Consider the following 14554-nt stretch of genomic DNA (forward strand, 5'->3'; position numbering starts at 1 on the left):
TTTTTCCCCACCTTCGTTCCCGAGCCAGCGTCGTCGCATTGTTCAAGCCGACGGCATGCCTTGCTGTCCAACAGCGTTGAACGAACTCCGTCTTAGAACGCGTGGCATGGCAGGCTTTTGCGACATCGCCTCTGTGCTCTTCAAGTCTTAAACGCCTATGTAATTTTGTTGATACTGTTCTGTTGTGTTCAGTCGGAGTAAATCTTCTAGAATGAAAAACCTGCTTGGCCGCAACCCTGCACTTGAAACAATTACGACAGACTTACTGTCGGTTACAAGCTAAGAATGAATACAAGCTCCGCCTACTGCCGCATTTCTCCCACTCAGAGATAATTAGCATAGATGCCCCATCCAATTACATTTACTGACTTCCGTGATGTCAAGGAGCTTTGACGTATTTCGGGTTAGTGATTCTCCCATACAGACAGAAGTTCGTGTCGCTGGTTTTCGGTTTTCAACATTCTGGAAAATTTCAGCAAAGATTCCAACATCATTTCTAGGGGAGACTTAGTACTTTAACTGGGGACGACGATCGAACTTCTAATTATTAATATGCTCAGTATTCTCATTAGCAGCCAAAGCATATTTACGGTTACAACGGAAGCAACCCAGCATGGATCTCTTGCACGGATGAAATTTCCGAAGGCGGAGCGTGTACTTAATTTTAGGTTGCATCCGACTACAGATGATATGCATTACTTGATATACATTAAGCCACCAAGACATAAACTAGCAAGCAAACAAACAAAAAAGAGAATAACAAGGGAGGTTTTTTTGTTTTCATGTAGCGGTTACGTCAACATAAAAGGCAACAACAACGCAGGAGTAGTACAAAGCTACAGACAGTGAAATGATAACACAGATAACGCGAGAAAAGAAACATCGTGAGTCATCCCACTCTGTGAAAGTAGATGACCAGCGTCAAGAACAACAACAACATAAATTGATTTGCACAGCACTGTCACGTTTTACAAGAACATAGCCAATAAAAGAATGCCTTCGTGAGCGGCAAGCAGGCCGCAACAGGCGCGCATTCACTGACGGCTCCGGTAGTGGCCACAGGCTAGGCGGACGCCTCGGCCGACACCGTTCGTGATCCAGTGCGAGATCGTCATACAGCGCTTGACATCGCCAACGCGATTAACAACCATACTCTAATGTCCTGTGTTGGCACATGCTATTGCATTTCTCAATGTTTTCGATGTGAAGTACAAACGCGAAAGCAAAGCGAGTCGCTTCACTGAATCATTGCTGTTTACGTGCGAAATCTGCTCGCATAGGGGCGGTCGGGGCGGTCGCGCGCGGTTTGCTATTGTGCCCTGCTTCGCGGAAGAGACTTCACTTTATTCTGTTAGGAGTTATTGTGCGTCGGAAAGAAACCTAGCCAATCTTTTTTTCACGCCACAGTGAACGGTGATACAGGCTAATGTCTCGGTTGCCTTTGCCACGGCGATACGCGGCAACTCGTAAAACGTGGAGCTACCCGACCTCTTTCTCTCCATAAAAACGCGACGCGACGTCGAGTCTACACGTACGTGTGGTTGGGGCCGTAGCCAGATAAGCTAACACGGCGGGTATGAAAATTAAAGTTAATGAAAACAAAACAATGAGGTTGTAATAATTGCAAGGGTTTTACGTCCCAAAATAACGATATGATTATGAGGGACGCCATAGAGGTGGGCTCCGGAAATTTTGACCCTCTGGTGTTCTTTAACGTGCACCTAAATCTAAGTGCACGGGCCTCAAACATTTTCGCCTCCATTAAAAATGCGGCAGCCACGGCAGGGATTCGATACCGCGAGCTTCGGGTCAGCAATCGAGCATGCACCATAACCCAGGCCCGTAACCAGGAATTTTTTTCGGGGGGGGGGGGAGGGGGGGGGAGGGGCCACTTGCTGAAAACCTTAGCTTTTTGAGAAAAACACCTATTTTTATTATTTATTTTTGGTAAAAACACATACTTCAGCAAAATTTCAGGAGGGGCCCGGGCTCCTAGGCCCCCCTCCCCCCCCGGCTACGGGCCTGCCATAACCACAAAACCACCTGGGCGGGTAGAGAAAACACAATGGAGCTATTATAAGCGCTATTGTCTGTGCATGCTGAAGCAATTATCCAACTACCAACGAGAAGTGTCAGGTTAACATACAAGTGTTAGAAGGGAGATGTAAAAAAATATTAAAAAGGAAAACGGCAGATGCCGTAGCTTGTGTGGTGCGGTCAAACCAGTATTGATCCTTATAATGTCAAACGTGAAGGTTCATGTGATGCCGCTTATAACTGTATATTTTTTTCTTTCTTGCTCACTCTCCAGGGCACGCTAGATTACGATATTACCATGCGGAAACTGAAGTACCTCGGTCAAGTTGTGGACGAAACGTTGCGGCTGTATCCACCGGGGTTGCTGTAAGTAACTATATATGTTCATCTGGAAGTGAACTTGTTATTGTTTCGGAGCACAGTTCTTTGGAATGGTAAGACATTAAATGCCTTCATAAAGTGCGAGAACATATAATTCTGACTGCATTCAGGTTGGCGTTTACTGTCATGAGGTACACTGACTCTTATGTGACCGCAATTACAGCCCCACAAAATAGAAATACATGCTTATCATGACGAAAAGTGCGAGATAGAGAGAGAGATAAACGAAGGGGAAAGGCAGAGAGTTTAACCAAGCGCGTGCTCGATGGGCTGCCCTACACGTGGGGAGGGAGAAAGGAGGAATAATAGGCAAGATAAAGATTTAAGAAAAAAAAAACCAGAATTCTAGGGGGTAAAAATTCGGCAGTTCCGACGCGTTGTGGGAATCGGTTTTATGCGAAGCACTCAGCGAGTTCTTCTATGCTTTATTATATGGCTTTGAGCCTAGCGTTACCTGGCGGATCGACGTGTTTTTGTAAGCGTAGTAGCTGCGTGCACATCGTGCAAGGTAAATGTAACTGGTAGCGAAGCTTCCATGGAAGCCCACAAGTTCAGGAAATGGCTGCTCATCATCTGCTCATGGGGCTTAGCGCCATCTGTATGAGGAGAGAACACTTCCGGCGGAACAAAAAAGAAAGCGGATGTGACGCAATATCCGGTAAAAAAGTGACGTCATTTTGTTGGTACTATCGCCTCAATATAGTTTTTACCTCAATATAGTTTTTTTAGGCCCCTGACCGCTAAGGACCCGCGCTAAGGCAAGCCGGCAAGTCCTTGGCGAGTGCGCTTGACGCTAGCTAAACTAATACCGACTCATGACTAAACAGCGGTGTTTAAGTGTATTGCCTTTTAATTCGCGTTCGTTTTACCAGCAAACCTTATTCTTATAGCTTTTATTCTGCGTTCCTGTTATCCTCCACACCGGAATTAAAGCAAGCAGCAGCGTACCTTTCATGTTTGCAGCGTTGCTATTTGCTTCGCACGTGCGCATGAGCCTTAAAGAGCGCGTTGCTTGTGTCCTTCAGTTCTAACGCGAAAATGACGCCTTGTCACGCCAAAATGATGACATTTCAGTTTTATTCAATGGTCGCAATAACTCAATTTTGTTACGCTCTACACAATGAGCAACAAGTATTCATTCTAAAAAGACAGGGCGTGCACACACGGACACAAGAAAGAAGTCAGGACACCACAAACGCCGGCGGTTGTGGTGTCCTGACTTCTTTCTTGTGTCCGTGTTTGCACGCCCTGTCTTTTTAGAATGAATACTTACCCACTAGCTCAGCTCTCTGTTATGCTGAGCAACAAGTGTCAGAATAAGTACAAAAATTGCGTACACTATGTGCACTATATTTTGCCTTATGTTCTGATAAATTATCCTTACATGTAAATGATGTAACGTATACAGGCATGCAAATTGTAGCGCGACAGATAACTTAGCGATCTGCTCACCGATAACAGGAAATATAGTGGGCGTGCGTGTTCACGAAGGAAACCTGGCAGCAGGAATACTGATGCGTGAAAATCCCGCACGCACACTATTCCGAACCGTTGCCCCGGTGTCTTATCTAGAAAAGATGGGTCGCCAGGCATACGCGTGGTGCTATTGCATCCTTGCACACCACATTGTTTCCGCGGGTACAGTGGAAACCGTTCGGCGTTAAACGTTAGCCGCGGTGTCCCGTTGCCTGTTGAACACCGTAATCAACATGTTCACCAACGATGAAACGCATCTCGCAACTCAGCGCACAGCAAAAAGCAAATTGTCACAACAATAATTCAGAGAATGCATGCATGTGCGAAACATCAGAACACGTGAGGGGGCGTGTCGTCGCAGACGAACTTTACTAGCGGGCCTTTCCATGCACCGCAAGGGCTGCACTGGATAACAATGACGTGCGCCTCTCTTCAGGGGCACTAAGAAAAAGGTTTTTCGTAATAATTAAACACCGTCATATATTCTTGGCCCAGTGCACCTACATAATATTGTTCGAGAAATAAATGTCATTTGTAAAACATAAAGATTGCTTCGCCCTTGAATAAAACGTGGTTTTTCGCTACTAGTATTTGTTCCCTCCAAACATAGTAGCGCTTCAATCGCAGCACCCATAACTCGCCTTTCTGGTGTCGTTGGCAATAGGCTCCGTGCAGACGTAACTCCGCTCGGCATCCCTAGCGGCAAGAGGCGCAGATTTGGCGGGATGCTCTGACGCGCTCGCAATGGGGTGAAGTCGAGGAACTATGCCTTTTACGATTACTACACTTTTCGTGTTTCTCGCGCTTGGCTAGTGACCAGAGCGACGGTACGTCCGCGTTATCAACGCGATCAGTCAGCCGCAGGTGGTGGACGATAAGAATAATATAGCAGACAACATCTCTCCGCGATTGCACCCCTGCTCGCTCCACGCTCCCACTGCGACGGAGCGAGGTATTTTCGCGGGCAGTTCGTTTTGTGCCGGTTCCGCTGTTCGTAGGAATGCCGAACTCCAGGAATAATTGCTGCGTTGTTGGGTGCAATAACCCCTACAGGAATTCTCAGGGCACGCGTTTTTACCGGTTTCCATTTAGAGAATATGAACGGAATCGGCGTGAACGCTGGATCGCACTCGTTCGACGACAAAAGTGAGTTTTGCAAATAGATGGTTTTTTTTCTGGGGTTGCATTTGCCCGTGATTGTTGATCTGCCGAGCAACACCTCTTCCACGACGCCGTGAACGTGACCCGCTTCGAGGATTTCCCTGCCCTTCTTCAGGTTAGCTCCTCGGAAGAAACTATCTATATCACGTAGCTCTCTGAATCCAAGCGTAATAATAATTGGCACGCTTTGCAGTGCCATGGCAGCAAAAGACGAGCCGCGACGACGAACTCAGCTGCACTGAATAAGTCGGCACAGCGAATGCAGTGCCATGGCCGTTCGATGGAAAGCGTTTTTTTTTTTTTTTTCATTCAGCGTCCGTGACAGTGCAATTGCTGGTATTGCCGGTTTCAAGCTGCCGCTGAGTTCGCTGCCGCGTTAGCTCGAGGGTGATAAGCTGTGATTGTTTAGTGAGTGAGACGGCCCGCGTTACACGTGCGCAGTTTCGCTCAGCGGGCTCGTCACCTCCGTTGTCTTCCCCCAGTTAATGCATTTTATGTTGCCGCGTTCGCCTGAGGATACACGAGGTCTGGCGAAAAGAAGCACATGCGCTAACGCTACGTTCTCTGACAGCTGATAACAATTTGACGTCATTTGGAAGCAAACGGGAAAGAGAACGCTTCAAGCGAAGCACCAAAACACGGCGCAGTGGCTTGCCGCCGCCTGTGTCGTCTCCCTTCCCCCCCCCCCCCCCCCCCATCCCGCCAAATCTGCTGCCGTGGCCGCTTTGGCGCTGGAGGCAGCTCGCGACTGTGGTGGCTCCTAACGTATGCACGGTGCCCATAGGTTCTGAACCGCTTTTCGCCCGAAGCTTCGCGACCTATTTGGATCGACCTTGCATCGTGGGCTTACCAGGCATGTCGACAACACTGGCGTTTAAAGTGTAAATTGTGGTGCGACGTAACGTCAGCCCTCGCGTTAGAGTACACACGTCAGTATTAGAAACTAAGTTCCAATTATCGTGCAATCATGTGAATATCAATATGTAACTTTCGTTAATGTGTTCCTCCGGGTTTCGAGCAATGCTTCAATATAGCTTGCTGAATCATAGGAACACAAGTGTGAAGTTTATTAGACAGCTATAAAAGCGGAGCCAGCACTGCAACCACAGACGTTAAGCTGATAGGACGCGTGTATCGTAGGAGGACTTAAGTAGGGTTTATTGCTTTCTTGTAAAATTAGATAGCCGGCACCACACAACAATTCACGTTGCATAGACGTTACGCCTGCATATGGTGTTTTTCCAAAGCAGTTTCAAGACCTGGTATGGATCTGTGGTACAACAGCTGACAGCCACGCAGAATGCTTGGGTTCGGTTCCTGCTCGGATCCTAATTATTCTTTCCATCCGTCGGGTCCACGCTGCCGATGTCGGTTTTTCTGAACGCTCTCGCATTTAAATTACCAATGTCTGTTCTCGCCGTTCCTGGGTAGATATAAACTGTCAATCACCTGTGGCGCATACCCGCATACAGCGGCCCGTGGTAAACGCGTATGTACCACATGTCTGGAGGAAATGGTTTTACGACGCACGCGACAGAATTTTCACGTTATTTATGTCATGACCCGACAGTCATATTTATCAATTTCTCTTACCCTCGTATGCCAATTTCGGTGCACACCAAGTTAAGGAGGCGATCATGAGATCACCCTGACGTAGGCGGCTAGATAGGTAGATAGATGGATACGTAGATATAAACGCTCAAAGTGCCTAAGGTTCGCTAAGAAATGCTTCGCATTTAATAACAAATGAACAGTTAGTGTGGAAATACGGAATAAGAACATGCGCTAATAGTTGACAGAGGTGTCCGTGTCTGTTTTCTTTCTATGTCCCATTCAAGTCGCACTTACTCTATCACGGACGCTAACCAACTAACCCGCCAACGCGTTTTAGCCAAGTTCGCAATTGTTCGTGAAGTTCAGTCAACTTCAGGAAACTATATTGGACTTTTGTGGCCCTGCGCACGTACGAAAGCGTTAGCCAAGTTCCCAGGGTATTCTTTTGCGAAAGCGCTATTCCAACAAAGGCGGCGTAGTTCAGCTTCTAGAGCACGTCGTTGAGTTTTGTGTGATGGACAGTGGCACGGAAGGTGTTCAGTGGTCCACTAAATACACGAAATAATTTGAAGTGGCTGCGTGAAAGGAAAAGTAGTCACGAGCCGAACCTTTCAGCTGCGAATTCTCTCGTGTTGCGAATGAACCTTATAAGAAGGCACTCATCAGTATTCCCCACCTGCATGGTGTGTCCCACCATCTCAAGAAGGTTGGCGCGAAGTACGGTGTTCATGTGGTGTTTTCCGCGAGAAATAAGTTAATTGGGGACGCGGGGATCGTTTGTAACTTTTTAGTTTCTTGGTATAGGTTGATGAAATTTGGCAGAAACACTACAACTCATCATAAAAAGGCAAATTAAAATTTGCATAAGGGTATCTTTGTAGTTTTTTTTAATAAACATTCACATGTTTCTTGCTTGTGGAAAGCCTGGCACAGTGATGAAACATGCTAGTAGGCTAAAACTACTTTGATATCCTTGCTCACATACCGTTTGTACCTAAAATGACACTCTTAGATTTTTTTTTTTTTTTTACGGCCCTAATAATTTTCTGCGGAACATTACATGAGCTTGTCGAAGCTTATTTTACTTTCAAAGCCGGAGACAGTTGTGTCGCCAAGCAATCCGTAGCCTTACACAAAGCAGAGATTGGGTATCTTGATGAGCACATGTAGGTCTTTGTTTATCACACACACGTGGTTTTGCCCTATATATGTTTCGTGTTTTCAACAAAAATTTCAGTTGTTAGTATGCGCTTGTGCTCTTCTGTTCTCCCTTTGTAGACGTTTTTTGCGCACTTTCCCTCATAATTTTCCTCGTCGCAGTATAGGGTAGTCAACCGGACATAGCCTTCCATGATAACCCCTGTAACCTTCCTGTCTATATAATTGTATCATCCCCGCGCAGCCGTCATTTCAACACAGTATGCGGATATTGTAATAAGGCGGCACTAGTTCGCTTATCGGCATCAAGAGTCCGATAGTGATAACGATGTCATATCAGTGCGCGAATGCTGGTGGCAGCGACCACTTTGGCCGTAATATAAGTGCAGATACCAGCGTGAACAAAACAAGCATAATTTCTTTCTTTCCTTCTTGTTATTTGCCCTGTTCATGCCCAGTTCTTCTTGATTTCGACTAAGACTCTCTTAACACACGTGTATAATTGTAGTAGGTTATTGGTTTATTAATATTATCCTTGTAATACGTAAAAAGTCTGATTTAAACGGCAGTGAAATTGCAGGATACAAAACTGACGATATTCGCATAATATATATATATATATATATATATATATATATATATATATATATATATATATATATATATATATTAGGGGTGTGCGAATATTCGAAAGTTTCCAATATTCGTCGAATATTACATTCGAAATATTCGCATTCGATTCGAAAATCGTGTATTCGAAAAGTTTCGAATATTCGAAAAATTCGAATATGCGATTCGATTATCATGCATAAAAAACTCGTCTTCCACATTTCTGCTGCGTTCGTATCGCTAAAAACGTTGCCGAGAGGAGCGATAAACATCGTAAGTACACGGAGGCACGATATCTGCCTGCGACGAGCGCCCCAAAACGTATGATTTATTGCTGGTGCATCACCGACGTGCAGCGCTGTTGGCGATCATGTAACCGCACATTTTCAATATTATGCGACCGTAACGTGCCGCACTACCACTCGTTCACTATGCGGGACCACTTCTGAAGAAAGACAGTGACCCACGTGACTGGTGGCGGACTGTAGGCACCTTCAGATACCCCAGTCTGGCAAAGCTTTGCCCCATGTAACTCCCTATACCAGCCACTTCTGTTCCAAGCGAGCGTGCCTTTTCAGTGGCAGGGGGGGGGGGGATGTCTCTGTTACAAGGGAGCGCCTGCTGCCTGATCATGTGGAGCAACTCATATTTTTTCATGATGACATGTAGTCATTACTTTCATTGTGCCATGATATTTGGTTGTGTTGTGAGGTGCATTGTGCTAGCCTGGACATTGTGTTCTGCAGATAGCAGTGTATGTTGTGTTGCCAGTCAGGCTGTTAATGTTTTTTTTTTCAAATAGCTACATGTTAAATGAAATATTGTTAGTGTGGGGGCATTTTGCCTTTGATATTCGATATTCGATTCGATATTCGAAGGTGGATATTCGTATTCGATTCGTATTCGAAAAATTTGATATTCGCACACCCCTAATATATATATATATATATATATATATATATATATATATATATATATATATATATATATATATATATATATATATATATATATATATATATATATATATATATATATATATATATATATATATATATTATATATATATATATTATATATATATATGCATTCTAAACTTGCGAGACAAGTTGTTTTACATTCTGGTAGTATGACTGGTTATAGCTTGTCACTCTTTTCGATGCAGCTTTGTGACGAGACAAGCCAAAGAAGACTTCGAGTACAACGGCATCAAGTTCAAAGCTGGAACTGCGTTCATGGTGTCGCAGTACCACTTGCATAGGAATCCCCAATTTTGGACCAATCCGGACGAGTTCCATCCTGATAGGTACGATGGCAAACGCGGTACTTTGGAAATGTGCTTTGTAAACAATGCCTGCTGTTGAGGTTACGCTAATTGGCAGCTGTACTTTAAGCTTTATACCAGTCGCACGCTGCACTGCATGCTGATCGCGATTAAGCTCGAGTGGTATCTAATTTCTTAACAGTGTTTGGCTCTCTTTTGAAGTTGGCGTAAAGGAGCCAATCACGGTAAAGAAATTCGATCCGGATAAGGCCCGATCGCGATCACAAGTGATCGTACGAAACCAGTACTATTCACATTCAACGTGTCTAGATTGGTTCCAGTCTTGAAATTCGTAGTCGCCTCAGCCAGTTATCACACGATTCTCCGCTTTAATTACATAGATATTTGCCATTATTCTGCTACATAGCTGAGCAAAGAATTAGCAACCACACTTCGTTTTCTGTATTGTCCCGTTGACTGGGCACTATTCAAATTAGTTTGCTTTAAAAAAAAAGACTGCGCCGGTCATAGGTGAAAGAGATGCATATTGGAATTTTTTAACGTGACAGCGTTAAACAGCCCGTGTCGAAGAAATTCCGGTGTAGGCGTGTGTTCGTTGTGAGCGAAAAATTCCAAATGATGTAAATAATAAAATTCAGGGGTCCCAGCCGGAATCGAACCCAAGTCTTGCGCATGATAAGCAGGTGTTCTAAAAACACACAACCACATCAGTGCACGAAACTGCTTTAAAAAAAAAAGAAAAACTATCCAGGCGTCACATAGTACCAAGAGTCGCGTTAACACATGTAATATTGCGCGGCAGAAGTGGAGAATCACGACTAAGCTTCATACCACGTGACTCGTGCAACGAGTGGGTGGTTTAAAGGCTCACCCATTACAAAGCGCTCATGCGCATTTAATTACCATCAGCAGCAGCATCAACGAAGTGTGCAGCCAATACGCTGTCGCGTTCTATTCTTGAAGGCAAAGCTTAAAGGCCAACTCCGGCGATTTTTTGGCCATGTCAAAGTAATGGTGCTTTTATGTTCCTGAGACGCTCCTGTTACGGGCCCGATAGCAGAAATACTCGGCAAATTTGTAGAATAATTTTAAATAAGCAAAAAAGCGCAACACCGAAACCGAAACCCAACAGAGTGTACTGTCTACGTATTACGTAGACGTTGTTACGAACGAATCGGAAGTCGTGCAAGGCATGCCGGTCACGCCGGCGCGGAGTATGAAAACTGTGACAGCCGGGACGACCAGCGAAGCGCCGGCCGAACCAACGCTGTCTGTCGCCTTGTGCACAGCAGACGCTCGCTGTAGCGGCCTAAGCGCCGAAGTTAGCGGTGCCCTCGGCTGCGTCACTTCCGCCGCCTTGCCAACACTGACGTCACAGACGCAATGTTGCCAATAATTGTGGGAAGCCAGGAGGGCGTTTGCAGGCAATCTTTAAAATTCATTTGCAAACAATCTGCGCATGTCTCAAGCCTGTAATTTGGCATAAATGACGGAAACGTGCAAAGGAACGTACCCAGCGAATTTCACTGAGATCCATCGACCTCGAAAAATCGCCGGAGTTGGCCTTTAAGCGTCCTCCAAGTTTTCCGCGTATTCACGCGATAGCGTTAGATAGCTCGTGTCGCAGAAATTCCGCTGTCGGCGTCGGTGCCTCGTCGCCACCAAAGCTTGTGAGCGAAAAATCGCCTGTGAGCGAAAAATCGAGAAAGAAGCAAATAAAATAAACAATAAAAATCTTCTGTCCCATTGAGGATCGAACCCGGGCCGTTCGCGTGGCAAGCAGGTGTCCTACCACGAAGCCACGATGTTACTTACAGCGGCTGCGAAAAAAAAACCCACTACATTTGTGTCCTTAACGCATTTTGTTCGGAAGGTGTCACGACGAAAACGCGCCCATTCGACGATTCGTAGGCGCATTGGCGAGGCCATCAAACTACGTCAAAAACGCCGGGATAGTGCAGCCATCGCCGCTAAAGACACACACGAACTTTCAATTATCTCTAAAACGGGACAACTATGTCCATCTAGCGGAAAACATATCAAGCCGGCGCCGGCTTTCTAGAGGAGGCGTTGATCAAGCAAACACCAAACGCTAGATAATGTGCTGCTATCTGTGAGGCCATTGTGACAAATATGTCTCGACTCTTCATAGTCTCCGAGGTGGCGGGCGCGCGGTGTGTATCTCGGAGGCCATGCGACTCTTGCACTGAGAAGTGCTTTAGATAGAAAACCTGTACCATTCGCGCGCGCGCGCGTGTGTGTGTAACAATACACATTAACAAGTCTGCACTTAGTGGCTGAAGTTAGCACTAGGGGCCGGATTTCGCTATCGCGTTCAACTCTTAAAGGCGAAGCTTAAGGGTCCCCCAATTTTTTTTTCAGTTATTTCAATGTAGAGTTATCGCTTCGTAACATTGTCAGTTTGGCGATTGCAGGTTCGCACCAGAAAACGAAGCATTGTTGCACAAGACTGCATATGCGCCGTTTGGCATAGGCCCACGAAACTGCGTCGGAACGAGATTAGCGTTGCTGACTCTGAAATACACTATCGCCAGACTGCTGCAGAAGTATCGTCTGGAACTGGGACCATCTCAGATGGTGAGTGCGGCCGTCTGTGTAAAACGGGGCTGCTGTATATTAAATAAGGGATGTTAAAGCCTTAGATACCTCGATAAACGATGTTATGTGATGACGACATCACATGACATCGTCGCTTGGTAAAAGGTGGGCCGATCACGGAGGTAATGTAAAACCAGGTGAGGTGCAGAAAGGTTGCAACGCCTCTGATCCTGGAGGCAGTGCAAAACCACGTTAGGTGCAGAAAGCTTTTCGTAGGGGAGTGGGTGAGGATCACTATACCGGCCGAGAAGAAAAAGCTAGCTTTCGCCTTCGAGTTGTCGTAAGCGAATGTATAGGGGACCTTATGACTTTTAAAATTTAACGTGTGAAGCAAGTGTTTTAGACATTATCTTTGTAAACACGCGATTATCAGGAAAAGAAACCAAAGCGTCGTTTTTGAGAAGCGTACGTCAACGGCGAGCTGCATACGGTATAGCGTGTAGGCCTTCAAAGAACAATAGAACAGCAAAAAATATTAAATTTTACGAGTTTTTCTTTGCAAATTATGTACTACTATTTATAAAGCTAAAATCTCCTATTTCTTTCAGGGTTCCATGGAAATGGGCGCTTACAGTTTCGTCTCGATTCCTGCTAGGGGACCATGGATAAAACTTTACCGAGTTTGAAGGAAAAAAAAAAAAGAATATCATTAGCTTGCACCCAACGAGTGAGCTGGAACAACAAAAAGAAAAAAAATTGCGACGAACGACTCAACGCCGGAATTTGAGACGATGTCCTAACCGCAATGTTGTTTTGCTGGACGTTTGCGCCACGTTGTATATTTAAATCATCCATATGTCCAGGACATATTTTTTGCCCTTTTTTATGGACCTTAAACCCTGTGCAACACGTACTTTTTCGTGTCTACAGTGTAGTCTAAAGTCAAAGGCTGAACTCAGGGGGCTTTACGTGCCAAAACCACGATGTGATTATGAAAGACGCCGTTGCAGATGATTGAAGTCGAATATTAAACATCTAGTGTTCTTTACCGTAAACCTAAATGAATGTAAACGGAAGTAATATACTCGTATATCACAAATTACTTTTTAATTCGGTCTGTGAAATGTCAGCGCAGTTTGCCTTTATGTCCAGTCCTTTAGGCCGGGTTGTCATAGTAATCGTTGTAACCAATAGCCACGAAACACTAAGCCGCTGTAACCAGAACCAATAAAAATGAAAATTTTCCCGTTGTCGCTACTGGAAATAGAAGTCACTTTTAGATCTAATGCCCTATGTAGCTCAGGTAACGACTGCGCCAAGACAAGAACTTTCTAATGCGCTAGATGAACTTGACAATCACCCTTTGTCGGAACAAAGGGTTTTGGTACCTTGGCCGAGTCCATCATCAGCACAGAAGGCTTTAAAAGCATTATTGAGCTTCTTGCGGACAACTGGTCTTAGAGACAGACTCTAAGTGGTGTAATATTCTCGTTTCCTTTTTTCCCTCTTGTTCTTTTTTTCCTTTTCTTGCTCTCCTTTTTTTGTAACATCTCTCTTCTAGCATCTTTTATCCCCTTTACCCCTTCCCCCAGCACAGGGTAGCCAGCCGCTCTAAGAACTGGCTAACCTCCCTGTCTTTCCGCTTGTTCCTTCCTTCCTTCCTTCCTTCCTTCCTTCCTTCCTTCCTTCCTTCCTTCCTTCCTTCACTGCGATATGAAGTGTCCGGCTCTGGCACTCGGTGATTTCTGCGGAAGTCTTGTGAATCACGAAAATTCCGAGAATGGTGTCATATGCGCAAACATTTCTGAGGCTCCATAGTGCATCTGACGAGTGTAATGTCGTGCGCATCGCAAAACGAGTTGTTCCTGTCAAGATGGCATGCCCAAGAAGAGAGCCTACCCTTTTGCAGCAGTATGAGCGCAGAGCCGAAGGAATCGTTAAAATCCGCCAAATTCTTTCAAACCTAAGAAGCCAGTCCATCGAGAAGATAGATACAAGTCGACCTCAACTAGAGCGGTTTACAAGGGTACAGAATGTCAGTGTATGCTGTACGTTCAAGACAAAGGTGATATTGTGAGCGTAACAAATCAGTGACTCTTCTTTGTCACCTCGACATATCATCATCGTTTGTGCAACTTCCTCATCTGTATATATCATCATCATTGTAGAACAGCTCGAGCTAGACTCGAATAAAGCGGTGCCTCACAAGTGGTGGACGGTGCTTTTCGATCCCCAAGTCCTCTCGCACGTTCTCACTGCAGCTCCGCTCGGGTCGTCGCGTCATACCACCTGCCATGCCCGCTCACGAAGATCCTGCCTCGTCCAACGCCGCCG

At 45.4% G+C, this 14554-nt stretch overlaps 1 protein-coding gene across 1 annotated transcript in view; it reads left to right on the forward strand.

The window, feature by feature from the left end:
- Positions 1–12919, forward strand: part of LOC119381583 (cytochrome P450 3A14) — a 31590-nt gene extending 18671 nt beyond the window's left edge. The window contains exons 11-14 of the mRNA XM_049412833.1: positions 2312–2403; positions 9542–9682; positions 12097–12259; positions 12829–12919. Coding sequence (XP_049268790.1) covers positions 2312–2403; positions 9542–9682; positions 12097–12259; positions 12829–12906 — 474 coding nt within the window. The 3' untranslated portion in view covers positions 12907–12919. The remainder of the gene's footprint in view (positions 1–2311; positions 2404–9541; positions 9683–12096; positions 12260–12828) is intronic.
- Positions 12920–14554: the final 1635 nt, after the last annotated feature.

The sequence above is a fragment of the Rhipicephalus sanguineus genome, chromosome 2 (assembly GCF_013339695.2).
Source record: "Rhipicephalus sanguineus isolate Rsan-2018 chromosome 2, BIME_Rsan_1.4, whole genome shotgun sequence".
Taxonomy (NCBI): Eukaryota; Metazoa; Arthropoda; class Arachnida; order Ixodida; family Ixodidae; genus Rhipicephalus; species Rhipicephalus sanguineus.